At 43.7% G+C, this 18,902-nt stretch overlaps 1 protein-coding gene across 3 annotated transcripts in view; it reads left to right on the top strand.

Annotated features, from left to right (window-relative positions):
- The window catches only part of scamp5a (secretory carrier membrane protein 5a), a 75,273-nt gene that overhangs the window by 24,881 nt on the left and 31,490 nt on the right, over window positions 1–18,902 (top strand). For all 3 annotated transcript variants that reach the window (XM_072492901.1, XM_072492899.1, XM_072492900.1), the window contains one exon: window positions 1,645–1,764. In XM_072492901.1, coding sequence (XP_072349002.1) covers window positions 1,645–1,764 — 120 coding nt within the window. The remainder of the gene's footprint in view (window positions 1–1,644; window positions 1,765–18,902) is intronic.

Here is an 18,902-nt window from a genome sequence, read left to right on the forward strand (position 1 = left end):
GGGAGGGCTGAACTGAGAAGTATGGCCTCTCTCGTCAGCATTTATCTTCCGGTCCAGGAGTGGGTTAGCTCAGTTGGCTGGGCGAATGGTTCGCGATGCAGAGCGACGCCAACAGGATCAATTCCCATGCAGGCTGAGCACAGTAAGAAGTCTTACAACACCAGGTTAAAGTCCAACAGGTTTGTTTCAAATCACCAGCTTTCGGAGCACTGCTCCTTCTGAGGTTGTCCATGAAAGCCAAACTTTTTCAATCTTGTTCCTCGCCTGAGGTATGATGACCCTCTGGTTAAATCACCACCAGCATGCTCTCTCCCAAAGGGGTGAGCAAACTTATGGTTCTCTAGGACTATGGTGACATTTACGTTTTATCTTTGGTGTCCTTAAATAAATTTATACATGTTCCAAATAATTATCTGCTGTACACTGAGGCTATTGTGTTTTCAAAAAAGTATGTTTAAAATGTTACAACCCTTAACTGCAATGTGCTTGAAGGGCTATCTATTGGCAATTATTGTTTTCCCAGTTTGTTTTCTCCCTTTTTCACATACCACCAAAAGGATTTCAACTCTATTCCATCAAAAATAAATTTTGCTTGTTCCAGACTAAGAATAATGCAATAAATGTGAAAATGGCAATCTGCCTGCAACACCTCCATCTCTCATCACCTTTTTTAGCATCTTCTGTAACACACAATTTATGGACCTCTCAACATGTTTTGACTTGAGAGTATAGCTATTCCAAAGTTTACAGAAGTACAAGTGACGGAGGTCAGTGGTGGGGGCCAGTTTTGAGAGCCAGCAATGACTGATAGATGCGGGTATGCCCCCAATAAATGGCCTCCCAATTTGTATGTCAGCTGGAGAACTAAGTGTTTGCCTAAAGATGTTGGGGACTTTGGGATGGGGGGGGAGACGACTGTTTCATTGTTTTTACTGAACATTGAACAAATTTGTTTGTCTTTACATCAAATGTTATGCTTTATTTTTAATGGACCAAAATGTCCTGATAATCCAATGCTGATTCTCCGCAGCCTTGGCTGCAAGGGGAAATGCATCAATGAGGTGCCAGACAGCTGGCGAGAAGAGTTGAATGGAGAAGGAGACTTTTTTCTTTTTGTTGAGAGTGTACAGGGTTATCATCTTCTCTCCTATAGGGTGCAAGGAGGAGGGACCCTATGGCAAACAATTGACAGAGGAGAGAGAATGCTTTCAACCTATTAAGAAGTGGTGTGGACCAAAGCATATTCCAAGTTGGAAGTATTGAGGATATGGTTGGAAGGAGGCTGGGGAAGAAGGAAAGAAACCCTGTTGCGTGAGGAGGGGACCGAATAGAGGGGGAAATGCAACCCTGTTATCTGGGAGTGTGGTTGGAAGTCCTGTGGAGGGAGACATTCTTTTTCTGAAGGGGTTCAGGAGGAGTAACCCTTGCTTGGAGCATGGTAGGATAAAAGAAGAGGAGGCTAGACTCTGAGCAGGTGGGTCAGTGGCAGTCACAATGTAAACCTAATATAAAACAGCATATCCTCTGACTTGCTCATGGCCCCTAAGATACGGCAGTATTAATAAACAGCAAATATTTGAGTTACTTTAAATCTTACATGTTTGCAATAATCTACAGAATGTTTTTATGTATTTTGTCTTCTAGAAAACAATTTTCCACCGCTCCCAAAGTTCATTCCATTGAGGCCATGTTTTTACCAGGATTTTAATGAAATTCCAGAACCCCATAAAGTCCTGGCAAAACGCATTTACTACCTTTGGATGCGTGAGTATGGCAGCTGTATCATAAAGTGATTGTGAATGCACCCTAGATGTGTTGTGGACCCTTGTAACATACCTCGAACCTTCCAAACATTGTTACATTCCCTTTATTTTCACAAGGACAAATGCAGTGAAATTACCATTTATGTCTATATTTCGAATTATCAAATATCTATTTAATACCTATATTTATTGAATCCGTGCAAGTTGGTTTAACCAGTTAAATTATATAATTTTTCCCTCCTTGCAAACTGAATTCTACACTGATTTAAAACATGTATAGTTGTGTCTTCAACTAAGGAGAGGTGGCACAGTGGATTGTAGAACACCATCGTTTGACCTCTGAAATCCAGATACAAATCCAGCCTCTGCAGGGAATCCAAATCTCTATAGATTCAGGAATTGGCGTGCAAGCAGTTTTTAGTTCCTGGATCAGAGCAAGCATGGCTTTTAAAAATATTCTTCCATATGGGTGTTGTACCTTCTAAACCACAGTATGTATTTAACCCGTATACGATGGACAAATAACCGCAAGTTGCTTAATACAGTAATAGTCTATTACAAACACACAAAGTTAATGTTAATCAATCACAGACACATGTAAACTAATACACTAGAAAGACATTAACTTAACTTCCGGGTGATTGGCAAGTACAGAGCAGATGTGGCCTAATCTGTAATCTTGTAGTCTGGCAGTGCTGGGTGTCTGTTGCTGGCCGTCTGTGCCCTCTGCTCTGGTCCCTCTGTAGATGGTGTGTTTGGTCTTCCTCTTGGCTGGTGAAGGATTCACCGTTGTTGTTGGCTATCGAAAGCTGCAGTCGATGAGAACAAGTTGCCCTTAGTGTTGGGTGGGGTTACTGGATTATGGGGATAGGGTGGAGGTGTGGACCTTGGGTAGGATGCTCTTTCCAAGAGCCAGTGCAGACTCGATGGGCCGAATGGCCTCCTTCTGCACTGTAAATTCTATGAAAAGTGGTGGGCTGCACAGCACCTTTTTATCCTTTTGGGAGTTTCGCACGTTTTTGGGCGGTCCCAGGTGAATGTCCAATGAATCGATCACCCTGATTGATCTCAACCAATTGAGGGCTGGGCGGGTCCTGTTCGGCCAAGGCCATTGATGTCTGAGGCACGTAGGCCTTCCCAAATAAGGAAAGCAGGTGCCACCATGTCTGCCACTTATTGTCAGTTTCTATCTGCAGCCCATTGTCCCGGTGGCCATTTTAGGTGGCCACATGGGTCTCGCTGGCAAGGCCAGGGTTTATTTCCTATCCCTAATTGTCCTTGAACTGAGTGACTTGCTGGACAGGCCATTTCACAGGGCAATTAAGAGTCAACCACATTGCGGTGGGCCAGGAGTCCTGCGTAGGCCAGACCAAATAAAGATGGCAGATTTCCCTTCCTAAAGGACATTAATGAACCAGATGGGTTTGAACGACAATTGATAATTTCCTGGTCCAGGTTTGTTTAAGCATTGCAGAGGGAGCAGTCCTCTGCTTCTGACCTGAAAAGATTATTGCTCCGATTTTGTGAACCTTCGCACTCTAACAATCTCTCAAATGCTGTGAGCTCAATATCCGTTCTCTAATTTGTTATTTAGCCTTACAACAGCTACATTAGGATGATTTTGATTTTTAAAGGCTGGAAACAGAAACTTGTTGATCAGTTTAATCCGTCAAGGTGAAAACCTCTTGTCTGGGGTTTTCTGACTGCTTACCTTCTCCCATCCATTCACAAATAATTACCAATTTCTGTCCAGTTATACAGCAACCTTGTCCGTGCGGTTAGTGCTAATGCTCCCAAATGGTCGGTTGTGAGCGATTTCTGACACGCTCATCAAAACCGATTTATTAAACTGGCATGGAGCAAGGTCTGTAATCGTTTTGAGCAATTGTTCAAGGAGGAATTTTCCCTTTTCATTTTACATTGTGCAGACTCCGGACAGACAGTGACCCAAGCCGGGAATCGAACCTGGGACCCAGGAGCTGTGAAGCAATTGTGCTAACTACCATGCCACCGTGCTGCATGTGAAATGCTGATTTGATTTAAAAATTACTTGGTGGGCCCAGTTGCTAGACGAGATAATATACAGAGAAGCTCTCAATAACACGGATTAAGTGAGGTTTTCTTTCTTGATGTGTAGGCCTCTTTCCAAATTAGTTTAACCCAGTGTAGTTCAACTGTCCATAACATTCAGACAAGGAATCGGGGGCACTAATTTCATTACAAGTGGTGGCTTTCTTTTCTTGCTGGCCTCGTCCCTCAGCCGAGGACAGAATCTTTTTGATAATTCATTCTTCTGGAAGTCTGGAGCTTGACTGAGTACTGGATAGGTACCCAATTCATTTATTGCAAAGTTCTCCCGAGCTGGACAGTTGCTTTTTTTGGGGTCCTTGCATGTTAATTTCAACAGTGGAACTCAAATTGTTTAATTGTGTTTGCTGCTCAATTGTTTTCTTCAGCTTTTCTTTCAAGATTGCTTCTTTAATGCTTTTAAGGAGCAGCCATTTCAGTTATACTTTGAGCAATAGAGTTAGAGCAAACAAATACTTACACAAAGTATACAGAATAGTGTATAGCAACACTAGAGAGATCAGAGTGAAGCACACTGGATTCTAACGTGTGAGAAATGAATGCGGCTTGACTTTCAATTGTGCCTTTCTGTCAATCACAAAACTTGGTGTTTCGTACCAGCCCACTATATTTACCAAAAGGTTAATGGAATTTAGGCCTTCATCTGAAAGGGTGATCTCTAGATGGAGCCAAAATACGATTAGAATAAATTGTTTCTGCTGTGCCGTGTCTAAGTCTGACCCATTCTGGAATACTGCATTCAATTCTGGATGAAAGCCGTCACAGTCCCAGAGGACCCATAGGCTGCTCTCTCCGCAGAGAGAGACTGAGCTGACTGGTGGTGATTTAACCCAGGGGTCATGAGTAACTTCAGACGGTACGGGAACTGAACCTGCGCTTTCGGCGTCGATCCGCATGGCAAACCCGCCACCAGCCAACTGATCTAATCGACCCCCACAGATAGTTTTGGGGACCGCTCTTCAAAAGGTACATATTGGCCTTTGGGCCAGTTCATTGCACATCATCAGAAGGGTACCAGGTGTTAAATGGTGAACCAGGCTGGCATAAATTTAACTTGTATTGCTTTTGAATTTGGAAAATTGAGAAGCGATCTAATCCGGGTGCTTAAAATGTGAAGCGGGATTAATAGAGAGCAACAATTTACTGAGTTGGGATAATGATTAAGAATATAAGAATGATTAAGGCTATAGAGCAGTGAAATCGGGAAGCACTTTTTCATGCAAAGGCAATGGAAATTTAGAATTCTCTTCTCCAAAAAGCTGCAGATGCTGGGGGTCAATTGAAGTTTCAAGACGGCGATTGGTAAATTTTGTTTTAGGTAATTTTTGGATTGGTGTGGAGCAAAGTTGGCTAACTGGACATCATTTTACCCAATAGAATTGACTCGATGGGCCGAATGACCCACGAGTGCAGTTTGGAACTGTGCATACCTGGAGTTTGGTGGATGGGAGAGTTGAGGTGAGGCAGGGGTGCTCCTTTCGTTTTGCTTTTCCAAAAATTTCCACCCTGTATGAATTTGTTGTTGCTCTACCCCAGCGAAACAAACTCGCTGTTTGGTAAGTGGCTAAGATCCAATCCATTCCTAAGGTTTAAATTAGTACAGAAACTGGTGGTAAGTTTAATAACATTTTGATGATAAAAGGAAAATGAATAATTGAATATCATAATTAAGTAGTTAATTGAAACACATTAAGGATGGCGAGGCAGGTGATGTGTCACATCTGCTGGCTACAGCATGAGAAAGCTCTTGGATGCCATCGTGATCCAGGGCAAACACTTCTGCAGCGAGAAGTTGCGGCTTGAGGAACTTCGGCTCAGAGACAGTGGCAGGCGGAGCTGCAGACATTGTGGCACATCAGAGAGGTGGAAAAGTTACTTATAGAATCATAGAATTTACAGTGCAGAAGGAGGCCATTCAGGCCATAGGATCTGCACCAGCTCTTGGAAAGAGCACCCTACCCAAGTCCACACCTCCACCCTATCCCCATAACCCAGTAACCCCACCCAACACTAAGGGCAATTTTGGACACACTTAAGTAATTTAGCGTGGCCAATCCACCTAACCTGCACATCTTTGGGAGGAATCCGGAGCACCCGGAGGAAACCCACGCAGACAGAGGGAGAATGTGCAGACTCCGCACAGACAGTGGCCCAAGCTGGGAAACCTGGGTGCTTTGCATCAGGAGGCAGTCACATCCCTTAGTATTGGGTCTTTTGATTTGGTCAGTGGTCTGGCACCAGGGAGTGTGACCACAAGTGAGGCTGGTGAGGGGACCCAGAGGCCCGGGGTGCATGAACCTCAGCCGTTGGAATTGTCCAATAGGTTCTCTCAGTGTGTTTGGGTGAACCAAGGGACTGACTGAGCATGGCACAGGAAACCATTCAAGTTGGAGGAGCAAAAAGGAATGTAATGGTAATAGAGGACAGAATTGTGAGGGGAATAGGCACCGTTGTCTACAGCAAAAAGCAAGAGTCCAGGAGGCCATTTTGTCTGCCCGGTGCCAGATTTCAGACAAAGCAGAACTTAGAATTTACAGTGCAGAGGAGTCATTTGGCCCGTTGGGTCTGCACCTGCCCTTGGAAAGAGCACCCTACTTAAGCCTACACCTCCACCCTATCCCGTAACCCCACCTAACCTTTTTGGACACTTATGGGTAATTTAGCATGGCCAATCCACCTAACCTGCATATATTTGGGCGGAAACCGGAGCACCCGGAGGAAACCTACGCAGACATGGGGAGAATGTACAAACTCACACAGATAGTGACCAAGCCGGGAATCGAACCCAGGTCCCTGGCGCTGTGAAGCAGCGGTGCTAACCACTGTGTTACCGTGATTGGCCGTGGGTTCCGGAGGATCCAGTCGCCGTCATCTGCGTAGGTACCAACAACATAGGTAGAACGAAGAAACGGGTTCTGCAGAGCCAGGATGAGTGAGTAGCTAGGCACTAAACTAAAAAACATCACCTCCAAGGTAATAACCTCCGGATTATTACCTGTGCCACGTGCAAATTAGCATTAGGTACGTGAAAATATAGAGCGAGGAATGTGTGGGAGAGGTAGGTTCTAGTCTGCAAGGCAAGAGGTAGGTTGTGGTCCATGAGGCACTGGCACCAGTACTAGGGAAAGTAGGATGGTCTATACCTGAACCATGCTTGGATTGGTGTAGAACTAGGTAAGTAGAGAAGGCATTAAAATAAATAGTGGGGGCAAGGGATCAAATTTGGCAAATGGTGTTAAATCAAAGTGTAACAGCAAAGCAAGAGGAAAGGTATTAATGTGGGAAATGAAAAACAGACCGTGACAGCCAGGGACAATGCGTGCAAATCTTCGAGTACATCAGAGAATGCTAGAGGTTACAAAAATAATACAAGGACAGAACTATGCACGTAGCTTTCAAAACAAAATAGATGAACTGATAGCATGGATAGAAATAAATACTTCCAATCTGATAGCCATTACAGTGATTTGACTGCAGGATGACATAGATTGGGATCTGAATATTGAAGGTTACATGAAGTTTGAGAAGGGCAGGAAGTGAAGAAAAGAGGAAGGGTGGCATTGGCACAATGGAGAGGAGGGACCCACGTTCAGGAAACCAGGATGTAGAAACGGTTTGGGTAAAGATGCAAAATGATATATGGCAAGAGGTCACTTGCAGCAGTGTTGTGCAGGGCCGCTAACTGTAACTATATGGTTGAACAGAGCGTAAAAGAGGAAATAATAGAAGCTTGTCTGAGTATGGTGGTAATCATGGGGGGTTTTAATCTACGTATAGACTGGAAATACTCAGCAAAGGAGTTCACAGAATGTTTTCGGGGTAGTTTCTCAGAACTGCACATTCTGATGCCAACCACAGAGCAGGCTCTACTTGACCTGGTATTCTGCAATAAGAAATAATTAAATGATGACTTCCTGGCGAAGGCGCCCTAGGTAGTAACAATCATAATGTGATTGAATTTTATATTCGGTTTGACGGAGAGAAGAGTCCAAGACCAGTATTTCAAACTTGAATAAGGGCAGTTATGAGGGCATGAAAACAGAGCTAGCTAAAGTGAACTGGCAGTTAAGGTTGAGGGATAGTTCAGTGGCAGACATATGCTTTAGAAGGCACAGAATAGATACATTCCAACAAGAAAGAGAAACTCCCAAGGCGAGGACCAAAGGATAGTATCAAACTTGTTGTGCAAAGATTGGTGGCAGATCAGAAGATTGGATAGATTTTAAAAATAGCAAAGAGTGACTAAGATCAATATAAAGGAAGAATTAGCGTACAATAGAAAGTTAGCTAGAAATATAAACATCACTCGTAAGAGATCTGTGGATATTTTTAAAATAAGTTAACCAAGTGAACATTGTTCCTATAAAGTGAGCCTGAGGCATTAATAATGGAAAATGGGAAGATGGCAGATGAATCACAGGTATTTTCTCTCAGTCTTCACTAAGAGGATACAGGCAATAACCCAGAAGTAGCAGTAAATCAGGAAATTGAAGGGGGGAGGAACTCTGGAAAATCACCAGGAAAATGGTACTGAGCAAATTGTTGAAGCTGTGGGATGACAGGTCCCTGGGTCTGGTGTACTTCATCCAATAGTCTTAAAAGAAGTAGCATGGGAGATATTTGATGCCTGACACGTTGGTTTTAATTTTCCAAAATTCTTGGGATGCAGGGAAAATGCATTAGATTGGGGGGGGGAAAAGCAAATGTAATTCCTTCATTCAAAAAGGGAGGGAGACAAAGTAGGGAACTACGGGCATAACATCTAGAAAAAGTGTTAGAAGCTATAATTAAGGACGTTATAGCAGGGCACTTGGAAAAATTCAAGGTAATCAAACAGAGTCAACACAGCTTTGTGAAAGGAAAATTATGTTTAACCAACTCATTGGAATTCTTTGAGGAAGTAAGATATACTTTGGATAAATGGGAACTGGTGGATGTACTTAAATTTCCAGGAGGATAAGATGCTACATCAAAAGATTATTGCAAAAGTAAAAGCTTATGGTGTTGGGATAAGATATTGGCATGGATAGGACATTAGCTAGCTAACAGGCAACAGAGGGAACTACGCATAAAGGGGCATTTTTCTGGCACGTGCCGAGTGGTGTGCCACAGTAACCAGAGCCTGGGCCTCAACTTTTTACAATTTAAATAAATGACTTGGATGTAGGGGCTGAAGGTATCATTGCTAAATCTGCTGCTGATGCTTAAAGGTAGGTGGGACAGTAAGATGTGAAGAGGACATCAGGAGGCTGAAAAGGGATATAGATAGCTTCAGTGAGTGGGCAAAGATCTGGCAAATGGAGTATAATGTGGAAAAATGTGAAATTATTCACTTTGGCAGGAAAAATAAAAAAATAAGCATATTATCTAATGGTGAGAGATTGCAGAGCTCTGAGATGCAGAGGGATCTGGGTGTCCTAGTGCATGATTTGTACACTGGTAGTATGCAACTACAGCAAGCAATTAGAAAATCTGATCGAATGTCATTGTCTATTGCGAGGGGAATTGATTGCAAAAGTAGGAAGTTGTGCTTCAGCTATGTAGGGCATTGGTGAGACCACATCTGAAGTACTGTATACAGTATATGTCGCCTTATTGAAGGATGGATTTACATGCGTTGGAAGCAGTTCAGCGAAGCTTTGCTAATTCCTGGAATGGGTAGGTTGTCTGATGAGGAAATGTTATGATGTGGAGATGCTGGCGTTGGACTGGGATGAGCACAGTAAGAGGTCTTACCACACCAGGTTAAAGTCCAACAGGTGTGTTTCAAACACTAGCTCTCACCTGAGGAAGGAGCAGTGCTCCGAAAGCTAGTGTTTGAAACAAACCTGTTGGACTTTAACCTGGTGTTGTAAGACTTCCTACCGAGGAAATGTTAGGCCAGGCTTGTATTGACTGGAGCTTAGAAAAGTAAGAGGTGACTTGATTGAAACATTAAAAAAATCCTGAGGGGTCTTGACAAGAGGGGTGTGAAGAGGGTGTTTTGTGGGAGAATCTAGAACTGGCAGTCACTCTATTAAGAATAAAGGATCGTCCGTTTAAGACAGATGAGAAGAATTTAATTTTTCTGAGGGTCAGGGCTCTTTGGAAAACTTCCTCAAAGACAGTGGCAATAGGGTCGTTGAATACTTTAAAGGCAGGGTCGATGGCTTCTTGATCAGCAAGGGGGTGAAAGGTTTTATTGAGCAGGTGGAAATTTGAAGCTGAGGTTACAGTCAGATCAGCCATTATCTTATTCGATGGCAGAGCAGACTCGAGGGGCCGAGCTGCCTACTCCTAATTTGTATGCCTGTCTGTTGCACGGGTCCTAGCAATTGGTTCGGAGCCACATAATCGTTTAAGGTGGGAGAAGACCGGGGAATCGTCACCCTTTCTCTTAGCACCAGTAATGCTCTTTGTAATATATATAAATTACTTGGAAGAAAACATAGCAGATATGATTAGCAAGTTTGCGGATGATACTAAGATTGCAGGAGTTGCGGATAGTGATGAAGATTGTCAGAGAATACAAGAGGATAAAGATAAGCTGCAAAATTGGGCAGAGAAATGGCAGATGGAATTTAACCCGGACAAATGTGAGGTGATGCATTTTGGTAGATCCAATTCGGGTGGGCGCTATAAAATAAATGGCAGAACCATCAGGAGCATAGAGAGAGATCTGGACTTGCAGGTCCACAGATCCTTAAAAGTGGCAACACAGGTGGAAATAGTGGTAAAGAAAGCATATGGCATGCTTACCTTCATAGGACGGGCTATTGAGTATAAAAGCTCAAATTATGTTACAATTATAAAGAACGTTGGTTAGACCACATTTGAAATACTGTCCAATTCTAGTCACTGCACTACCAAAAGGACATGGAGGCTTTGGAGAGAGTACAGAAAAGGTTTAGCAGGATGTTACCTGGTATGGAAGGTATAAGCTATGAGGAGAGATTGAATAAACTTGAGATCTGATAGAAGTTTATAATAAAGGTATAGATAGGGTGAACAGTTGAAGGTTTTTTCTCAGGGCGGAAATGACAATGACAAGGGGGCACAAGTTCAAGGTGAGGGGGGAAAGGTTCAGTGAGGATGTGCGGGGGAAGTTATAGAGGGTGGTGGTGGCCTGGAATGCTCTGCCAAGTGAGGTGATTGAGGCAGATACGTTAGCGACCTTTAAGACTTATCTGGACAGGCACATGAACAGACAGGGTATAGAAAGATACATGCAGTTGGTTTAGATAGGACACATGATCGGTGCAGGCTTGGAGGGCCAAAGGGCCTGTTCCTGTGCTGTATTGTTCTTTGTTCTAGTTCTTTGTTCACCCACATGATTCAGAAACTACCTGGAAACATTTGGAACATTTCACCAGTCTGAAATTCCAATCCATTCACTGCGATATTAGCGCAGCGTTGAATTAGCCTTGCACATGCAGAGTTCGTGTTCCTGATGGCAAAACAGGCCAGTGAAAGAGTGGGATAATGCAGCAGCTTGTGCTACTGCAATACTTCATGTCTGCAGCTGGATGGTGCTGTTTACTTGATCATCCGTAAGGCTTTTTAACAGATGCCAGCCTACAAGTACTGCAATCTTTTGTTAACATTGCTGGCTCCTGGACCCATTTGTCCTCCCTGACTTCAGACCGTTTGTCTCCATTTTGACTCCAGCCCTGCAAACTGCAGAGATCTTAGCTGTTGCGCTAATAAATTGCTGTTGTTTCAAATTTTTCAAAACCGTTAATGAAATGGTGTTGCGTTTTTTTTCTACGTGAAGAATCTTGCATTCTCAGCCGCAAATAATGTATGCTTAAATACACTAGTTATCCTCACTTATAATACCCATTCAGTGTTATGAAAATTTAAGGAAAGGATATCCTGGGTGCAAAATGTTAATCTATTCAAATATCTATTTCAACAATTTCAGAATTTGGTGCAGATCCAGAGTTGTGTAGAAAATAAACCCAACCCGTTGACCACTGAATAGCTAATCCGTGAATTTCTGTGATAGATTGTATAGAGTCTGTAATATTTTGTATTCTTATATACATGCCCTCTTGGAGTTTAGTGTTTCGGTGTACATTCTCAGTACTCTTAAATGTACTTTATGCTCCAGGACATGTACTGCACTACATAATACTATGGCATAAAATTATTATCTTTACATTGACCCCAGCTACCATAATACTTGCAATGCATAATCATTAGGGTAATGTGGTAGCCGGTTTGTGCATAGCAAAACCCCACAGGCAGCATTGAGATAAATTTCCAAATAATCCAGTTTAAACAATTTTATTTAAGGGATAAATATTGGCCAGGGCATCGAGAAAGCAGCCTTGCTCTTCTTTGAATTTTCTGTATCCATCAGAGAGAGTAGATAGCCTAAATGAAGCGAATTCCTCTGACACTGCTGCACTCCCTCTTAACTGCACTCACCTGTCACGCTGAATAACATGCTTAAGTCTGAAGTGGAATCTGAACTCTCAACGTCTAGCTCTGAGGCGGGAATGCTCCCACTGAGCCAAGACTGAATCACCTCTCTCTCTCTCTCTCTCTCTCTCTCTCTCTCTTTCTCCGCCCCCCCCCCCCCCCCCCCCAACCATGGAAAAAAAAGGTTCATGTTCTTTTTGACAGTCCTGCTTTTCCTAGCTTAGTTTGGTGGGTAGGAGCTGTGCTCTATAATCACTGCTACTTTCTATAATCACTGCTACTTTCTACATGACTGAAGCTGGGTGCAACGTGAACACTCGCTACCTGAGAGAATGGTGAAGGCGGATTCAAATCATGCTTTCAAAAGGAGAGGTGGGCCAGTGGGCCATTATCTCGAGAGGGGAAAGATTTGCAAGGCTGCAGGGGAAGGAAAGTCAGGGAGTGGTAAATTGCTTTTGCGGTGAGCTGGCACGGACATATTGGGCGGAATGACTTTTGTGTGCTATAGCACGAGAACCAGGAGCAGGAATAGGCCTTCGAGCCCTCTTTCTCCCCCCCCCCCCCCCCCCCATTCAAAATGATCATGGCTGATCTCATCTCTGCCTGCTCCCCATAATCCTTCATCTCACTAATTAAAAATCTGTCTATCTGCGCCCTCGAGTGCTCTGGCATCCCCTGCACTCTGGGATAGAGAATTCCACCCTGTGAGTGAAGTAATTCCTCTGCATTTCTGTTTTAAATCTGCCCGCCCCTGAGCCTAAAACCACGGCCTTTGGTTTTAGGACGTCCAACAAGGGGGAATATTCACTCTTATGTCTACCCTGTCAATCCTCTTTAGCATCTTTTTATTCATTCTATGATTCTGCTCACGCATTTATCTCTGGATCGGAAGGCCAAGAGGTGGGATGAAGCACAGAATTAATTGTGCCTGAGTGCTATTCATTTTACAGCAGAACTCCGTTACTGTGGTTAATTGCTGTATACAAAATTATATTTTGAGGGAGGGGTTGGGGAGGAAATGCAGCTATTTGAATCCCATCAAGTGTTATATTCCTTGTCATTGGCCTCTGCCCGAAGTATTGATGCTGCACTTAATTTTATAGATGTAATTTCCGTTGCTGGGACTCGCTGAGTAATTTTCATGTTACCTCGCAGACAAGGTTACCACAGACCACAGTGCCTTTTTATTGTCTATGTTGAAAATGAAATGAAATGAAAATCCCTTACTGTCACAAGTAGGCTTCAAATGAAGTTACTGTGAAAAGCCCCTAGTCGCCACATTCCGGCGCCTGTTCGGAGAAGCTGGTACGGGAATTGAACCGTGCTGCTGGCCTGCCTTCGTCTGCTTTAAAAGCCAGCTATTTAGCCCTGTGCTAAACCAGCCCCGTGTCTTTTGAAATCAAAATACAATATTGAACTTGAATGCCCCAGATTAAAAAGTTTGAAATTGCCCTGAAGATGAATAAAACATGCAAAATTTTAGGCATACATTTTTCTCCAACATTTTCTGAAATATATTTTTCCTTAGATGCAGTAGACTTGTCTTAACGTTTTATATGGGGTTCTGTCACCTGACTTCTGAAATTTACCTTTTGATATTCAAGTATATTTTCTGCAGTTTCTGACTTCCTCTGGTAAAATAGGAGCTCAGTAAGGGCGGCACAATGCTTAGCGCTGCTGCCACACGGCACCAGGGACCCGGGCTCGATTACGGCCTTGGGTGACAGTCTGTGTGGAGCCGTGTCTGCACGGATTTCCTCCGGGTGCTCCGGTTTCCTCCCACAATCCAAAGATGTGTGGGTTTGGTCGATTGGCCATGCTAAATTGCCACTTGGTGTCCAAAGATGTGCAGCTTGGGTTACGGGAATAGGGCGGGAGAGTGAGCCGAGTACTCTTTCAGAGGGTCGGTGCAGACTTGATGGGCCGAATGGCCTCCTTATGCACTGTAGTGAATCTGTGAGATCGTACCAGCGTCCGATCACAGATGTTATTTACGTTTTCAGTGGTGGTTACCCATGTTGAAAGCTTCAAACGCTTTATGCGCGTATCATAATCACACAGGGATGCTCATTAGAATAATCTGGTATGGAGCTGACAGTTTGGCTGAACAACCATCTGTAAAGAATGATGCTGGTGAAAAATTATGGAGAGGTGAACGATTACTGCAGAGAAATATCTGATAATGAAAACTCGGGAAAGGGTCCTCTTAATACCAGATCTGGGGGTGGGGGACATTGGACTATTTAATGAGATTCTAGTTGTGATGTTGCGAGTAAGATGTTGATGCACATTGCTGTTTACCTGGCACTTGTAATCCTAATGTTGTCAGCATGCTTAAAATCTAATTTGGATATCTGAATTGTCAAGTTATTTCAAATAGAAACCGTGACCCAATGTGTTCTCAAGTAATTCACAGCTGTGAAGATGCATTCCAGTGAGAGAGAATGACTGGTGGAAGGACGTGCCATCCGTGGCTAACTAAGGAAGTTAAAAGTTAGTGTCAATTCTAAAGAAATTCTGGGAAGATTAGTCGCAGTTTAGAAGATTGACAGAATATATAAACACCAAAGAATGACAAAAAGATAATGAGGGAGAAATTTGAGTATGAGAGAAAGATAGCTAGATGTTTGGCGTCTTTGAATTTGTCTATATATATGTTTCTGGAACATACCTCTTCATTCACCTGAGGAAGGAGCAGCGCTCCGAAAGCTAGTGACATCGAAACAAACCTGTTGGACTTTAACCTGGTGTTGTAAGACTTCGTACTGTGCTCACCCCAGTCCGACGCCGGCATCTCCACATCATAGAAATATGAAAACATAGGCTATCTTTCTCTCATACTCTAATTTTGTGAAGGAAAAGAGTCGCTGAAGTGCATGTAGGTCCTTTGGAGAGAGAGAGAGAGAGAGCGAGAGGGTCTGGGGAATTAATGATGGCAAACAAGGAAAAGGGGAATGCCTTGAACAGATGTCGTCGTCACTGTAAAAAGGCACACTTAACTTTCCAGAAATAATTGTAAGTCGAGGGGTGAAAGCGAGGAAGGAACATAAAACCGTTACAGTCACCAGGGAAAGAATACATGTGAAAATTGTTAGAACTAAAGGCTGACAAGTCCCCAAGTCTTGATGGGCTTCACCTCAGGGCCTCTGAAGAAGTAGTGGCTGCTGAGATTGTAGATGCATTAGTTTTAATTTTGCAAAATTCCCTGTTCTGCCATTAAGACATTCTGATCTCTTAATGTGCTGCTATCAGCACTCTTCTTGATCATTATCACTGCCATTTACATTCCCTTTGTCTTTTTGTCCACAACATCTTGGTCCGTCTCCACCTATCACTGGCCCTCTTTCTAGGGCCACTGCTTCAAGCCCCTATCACCTCCGTTCTCTCTTGCTTCCAGACTCTAAACGTCAGCTACGTTCTCTCTCCACCGATGCAGCCAGACCTGCTGTGATTGCCCAGCATTTTCTGTTTTTGATTCTGTAGGGACCGTTCCCTTTGTGGCACCCTGGTCCACTCCTCCGTCACCACCAACTCATTATCTGCTTCCAAGAGCACATCCCATGCAATTGCAGAAGATGCAACACTTGGCCCCTTTACCCCCCTCACCGTCAAAGGTCCTAAATACTCCTTTCAGATGAAGCAGCACTTTACTTGCATTCCCTACTATTTGGCCTACTGTATGCGCTCTTCCTAATGCAGTCTCCTGTCCTTGGAGAGACTATACACAGACTGGGTGATCGCTTTGCGAAACACCTTCACTCAGTCCGTAAGCATGACCCGACCTTCCTGTCGCTCGCCATTTCAACTCTCTGCCCTGCTCTCATGCCCACATGGCCATCCTTGACCTGCTGCAATATTCCAGTGAAGCCCCGCGTAAACTGGGCACCACCTCTTCTAATTAGGCACTTTACAGCTTTTCTCAACTTAACATTGAGTTCAATAACTTCAGATCATGAACTCTCTCTTCCTTCTTGACCTCTTTTAATACATTCTGATATATTGCCTTTATGCCACGCCTTCTTTAGTCTTTAATGCTACAACTAACGCTCCTTTTTCTCTTGTGTCCATGGCACCTTTGTCAAATCTCTCCTGAACTCTCACCTTCTATTTTGCTCCACTGCCTCAACATTATCAAATCTATCACATTTCTCCCTCTCTTTAGCTCTGGTGGTGGGGGGAAAAAAAGAGTCTTATGGTTTGAAACGTTAACTCTGTTTCTCTCTCCAAAATGCTTTTCCAGCATTTTCTGTTTTTCTCCCCTTTTTTTAAAAATCTTTTATTGTCACAAGTAGGCTTACATTAACACTGCAATTAAGTTACCGTGAAAAGCCCCTAGTCGCCACAGTCCAGCGCCTGTTTGGGTACACATGGGGAGAATTCACAATGTCCAATTCCCCTAACAAGCGCGTCTTTCGGGACTTGTGGGAGGAAACCGGAGCACCCGGAGGAAACCCACGCAGATACAGGGAGAACGTGCAGGCTTCACACACGCAGTGACCCAAGCCGGGAATCGAACCTGAGATCCTGGAGCTGTGAAGCAACTACTACCGTGCCGCCCACAATTTTCTTGCAGTTTGGCTAGCTCCTGTGCATTTCTGTTCTTTGTAAGGACAGCAAGCATCACTTTTTAAACCAGAGCCACTTGAAACTAACCATGTGCTGCGATTAAAGGCAGAAATGCGTCTCCCTGTCGCATTTGCAGAGATCAAATGCTTGCTGTCAGATGGATGGGCAGCCTCGTTTGCTGTGGAATGTGCATTGTGTTATCAGATTGTTAAACATAACTTTTCATTTCCCATAAAAAGGAAGCTGCCTAGCTCCCAGGGTAATACATTCTTTGCTGTAATCTTGTTCTTCAGTATAAATCAACATCATATTTGTTCTGCTGAAGCGGAGCTTCAAGATAATCAGAACAGTCCGAAACAGACTTTGGTGAGGGCAATGGGCGCAGATGCGACGGCCTCTTTTTTTTTTTTTGTGGTACAGTGTTTCAGTTGCGGAACGGGCTCCTTCCCCATTCTCCAATGTGACTGCGTTTGCAGTCGTCCAGTTTAAACATGTTAAATTTGTCACCTGCAAGCGCAGGATTGCATATCGAATCTTCTTGTTTGGATTAAGATTATTAGTGATTGCCATTAGATGGCAGCACTTCACCATTTTATACCGTTCGGCAGAAGTTCATTAAATATCCACTGCCGGTGTGTCATAATAGTACTGAACTCGAGCAAATTAGTTCCACAAACCCTACCTTGACCTTGGTTTAAAATTTGATTTCAGCCTCTGTTAGTTCTGACTGAACGTTCAAGTTTTGTTTCAATTTTGTCTGGCAGGGATATTAATTGGAGGAAAAGTCTCCTCTCTCCTCCTCCTCTCTCACCTTCTCCTCTGTTCTCTCTCTCTCTCTCTCTCTCTCTCTCTCTCTCTCTCTCTCTCTCTCTCACCTTCTCCAGCTACATAACCTTTAAAAATGTTTGTGTTTCTGTCTTTATTAAGACAGAGATAGATATATTCTTGATTAATAAGGAGATCTGGGAAGAAGGCAGGAGACTGGGCTTGAGAAACAGACCAGCCATGATTGAATGGCGGAGCAGACTCAATGGGCCGAATGGCCTAATTCTGCTTCTATGTCTTACGGTCTTACTATAGCCCCCACTCCTTTCACCTCGTGTATTGACAGCCGTGCTTTCAGACGTCCGGGCTCTATTGTCTAGAATTCCCTCCATTTCCCTTTCCAACCACTTGTCCCAAGTGGGAACCTTGGTAGTGGTCGGGAGAAAAGCACTCGCTAAACTCCATGTCAGCAATAAAGAGAGTGAATCGCTTAAAAGTGCAAACTGATGCAGTTGTCTGAGGTAAAAATGATTCACAACATGGGTTTAGAGTTGCCTGCGTGAGGTGCTGCAGGACAGCCACTGATGCTGTTACGTGGTGGGGAGGATACCATTCAGGTATCTCCTCAAAGCAATTGGAATAAGTTCAAGATACTGGTGAGCAGAGGATTATAGAAGATAGCATGCTGAGCATGCAAGCACCCTGCATCTTGCGTACTTTCATATCATATCCTCTACTTAAGGTTGGAACACAGCGTCCAGCAAGGAATACAAATGCAGATCTGTAGCCTATTGCAGTTTGTCGATCAGCATGTCCTATCACCATCCATGGGTCAGCATGTTCTATTGAGAGGCTCCACGTTGACATGTACCAGGAAAATCCTCAATATTTGATTTGTCGTGTTGGTGATTGAAGTGACTTTCCCTGAGCTATTTTAATATGCTGAGTCTGTAATTTGAGTTCTTGCTGGGCGAATAACGTGAAATTCATGCTCTTCTCCCCATGAATGGGCCCATTGAGTAGGAACCAGCCAGCTGCTTTGCCCAAACTGTAAGCCACTTGATAGTAGGGAACTTGTAATGGGAGACGTGTTGAAGCTTTTCATCCTGCACTCATCATCAGGACCAAGGCAAGAATGCCTAACAATTTGTACGACAAGAAAGGGGAGCTTGAGGAGCCTGTAGTACACCATTGCTTTCTCCGTGACAAAAGTCTCGGCCAGTCGGAGTTGACTTGCCGGTTATTCAGCAGCGACCTGGAGTATAAATCGTTGTTTGAAATCTAGCATCCTTGTGGTTGCCCTGATGAATGCAA

This window comes from Scyliorhinus torazame, chromosome 30 (genome assembly GCF_047496885.1).
Source record: "Scyliorhinus torazame isolate Kashiwa2021f chromosome 30, sScyTor2.1, whole genome shotgun sequence".
NCBI classification, from domain to species: domain Eukaryota; kingdom Metazoa; phylum Chordata; class Chondrichthyes; order Carcharhiniformes; family Scyliorhinidae; genus Scyliorhinus; species Scyliorhinus torazame.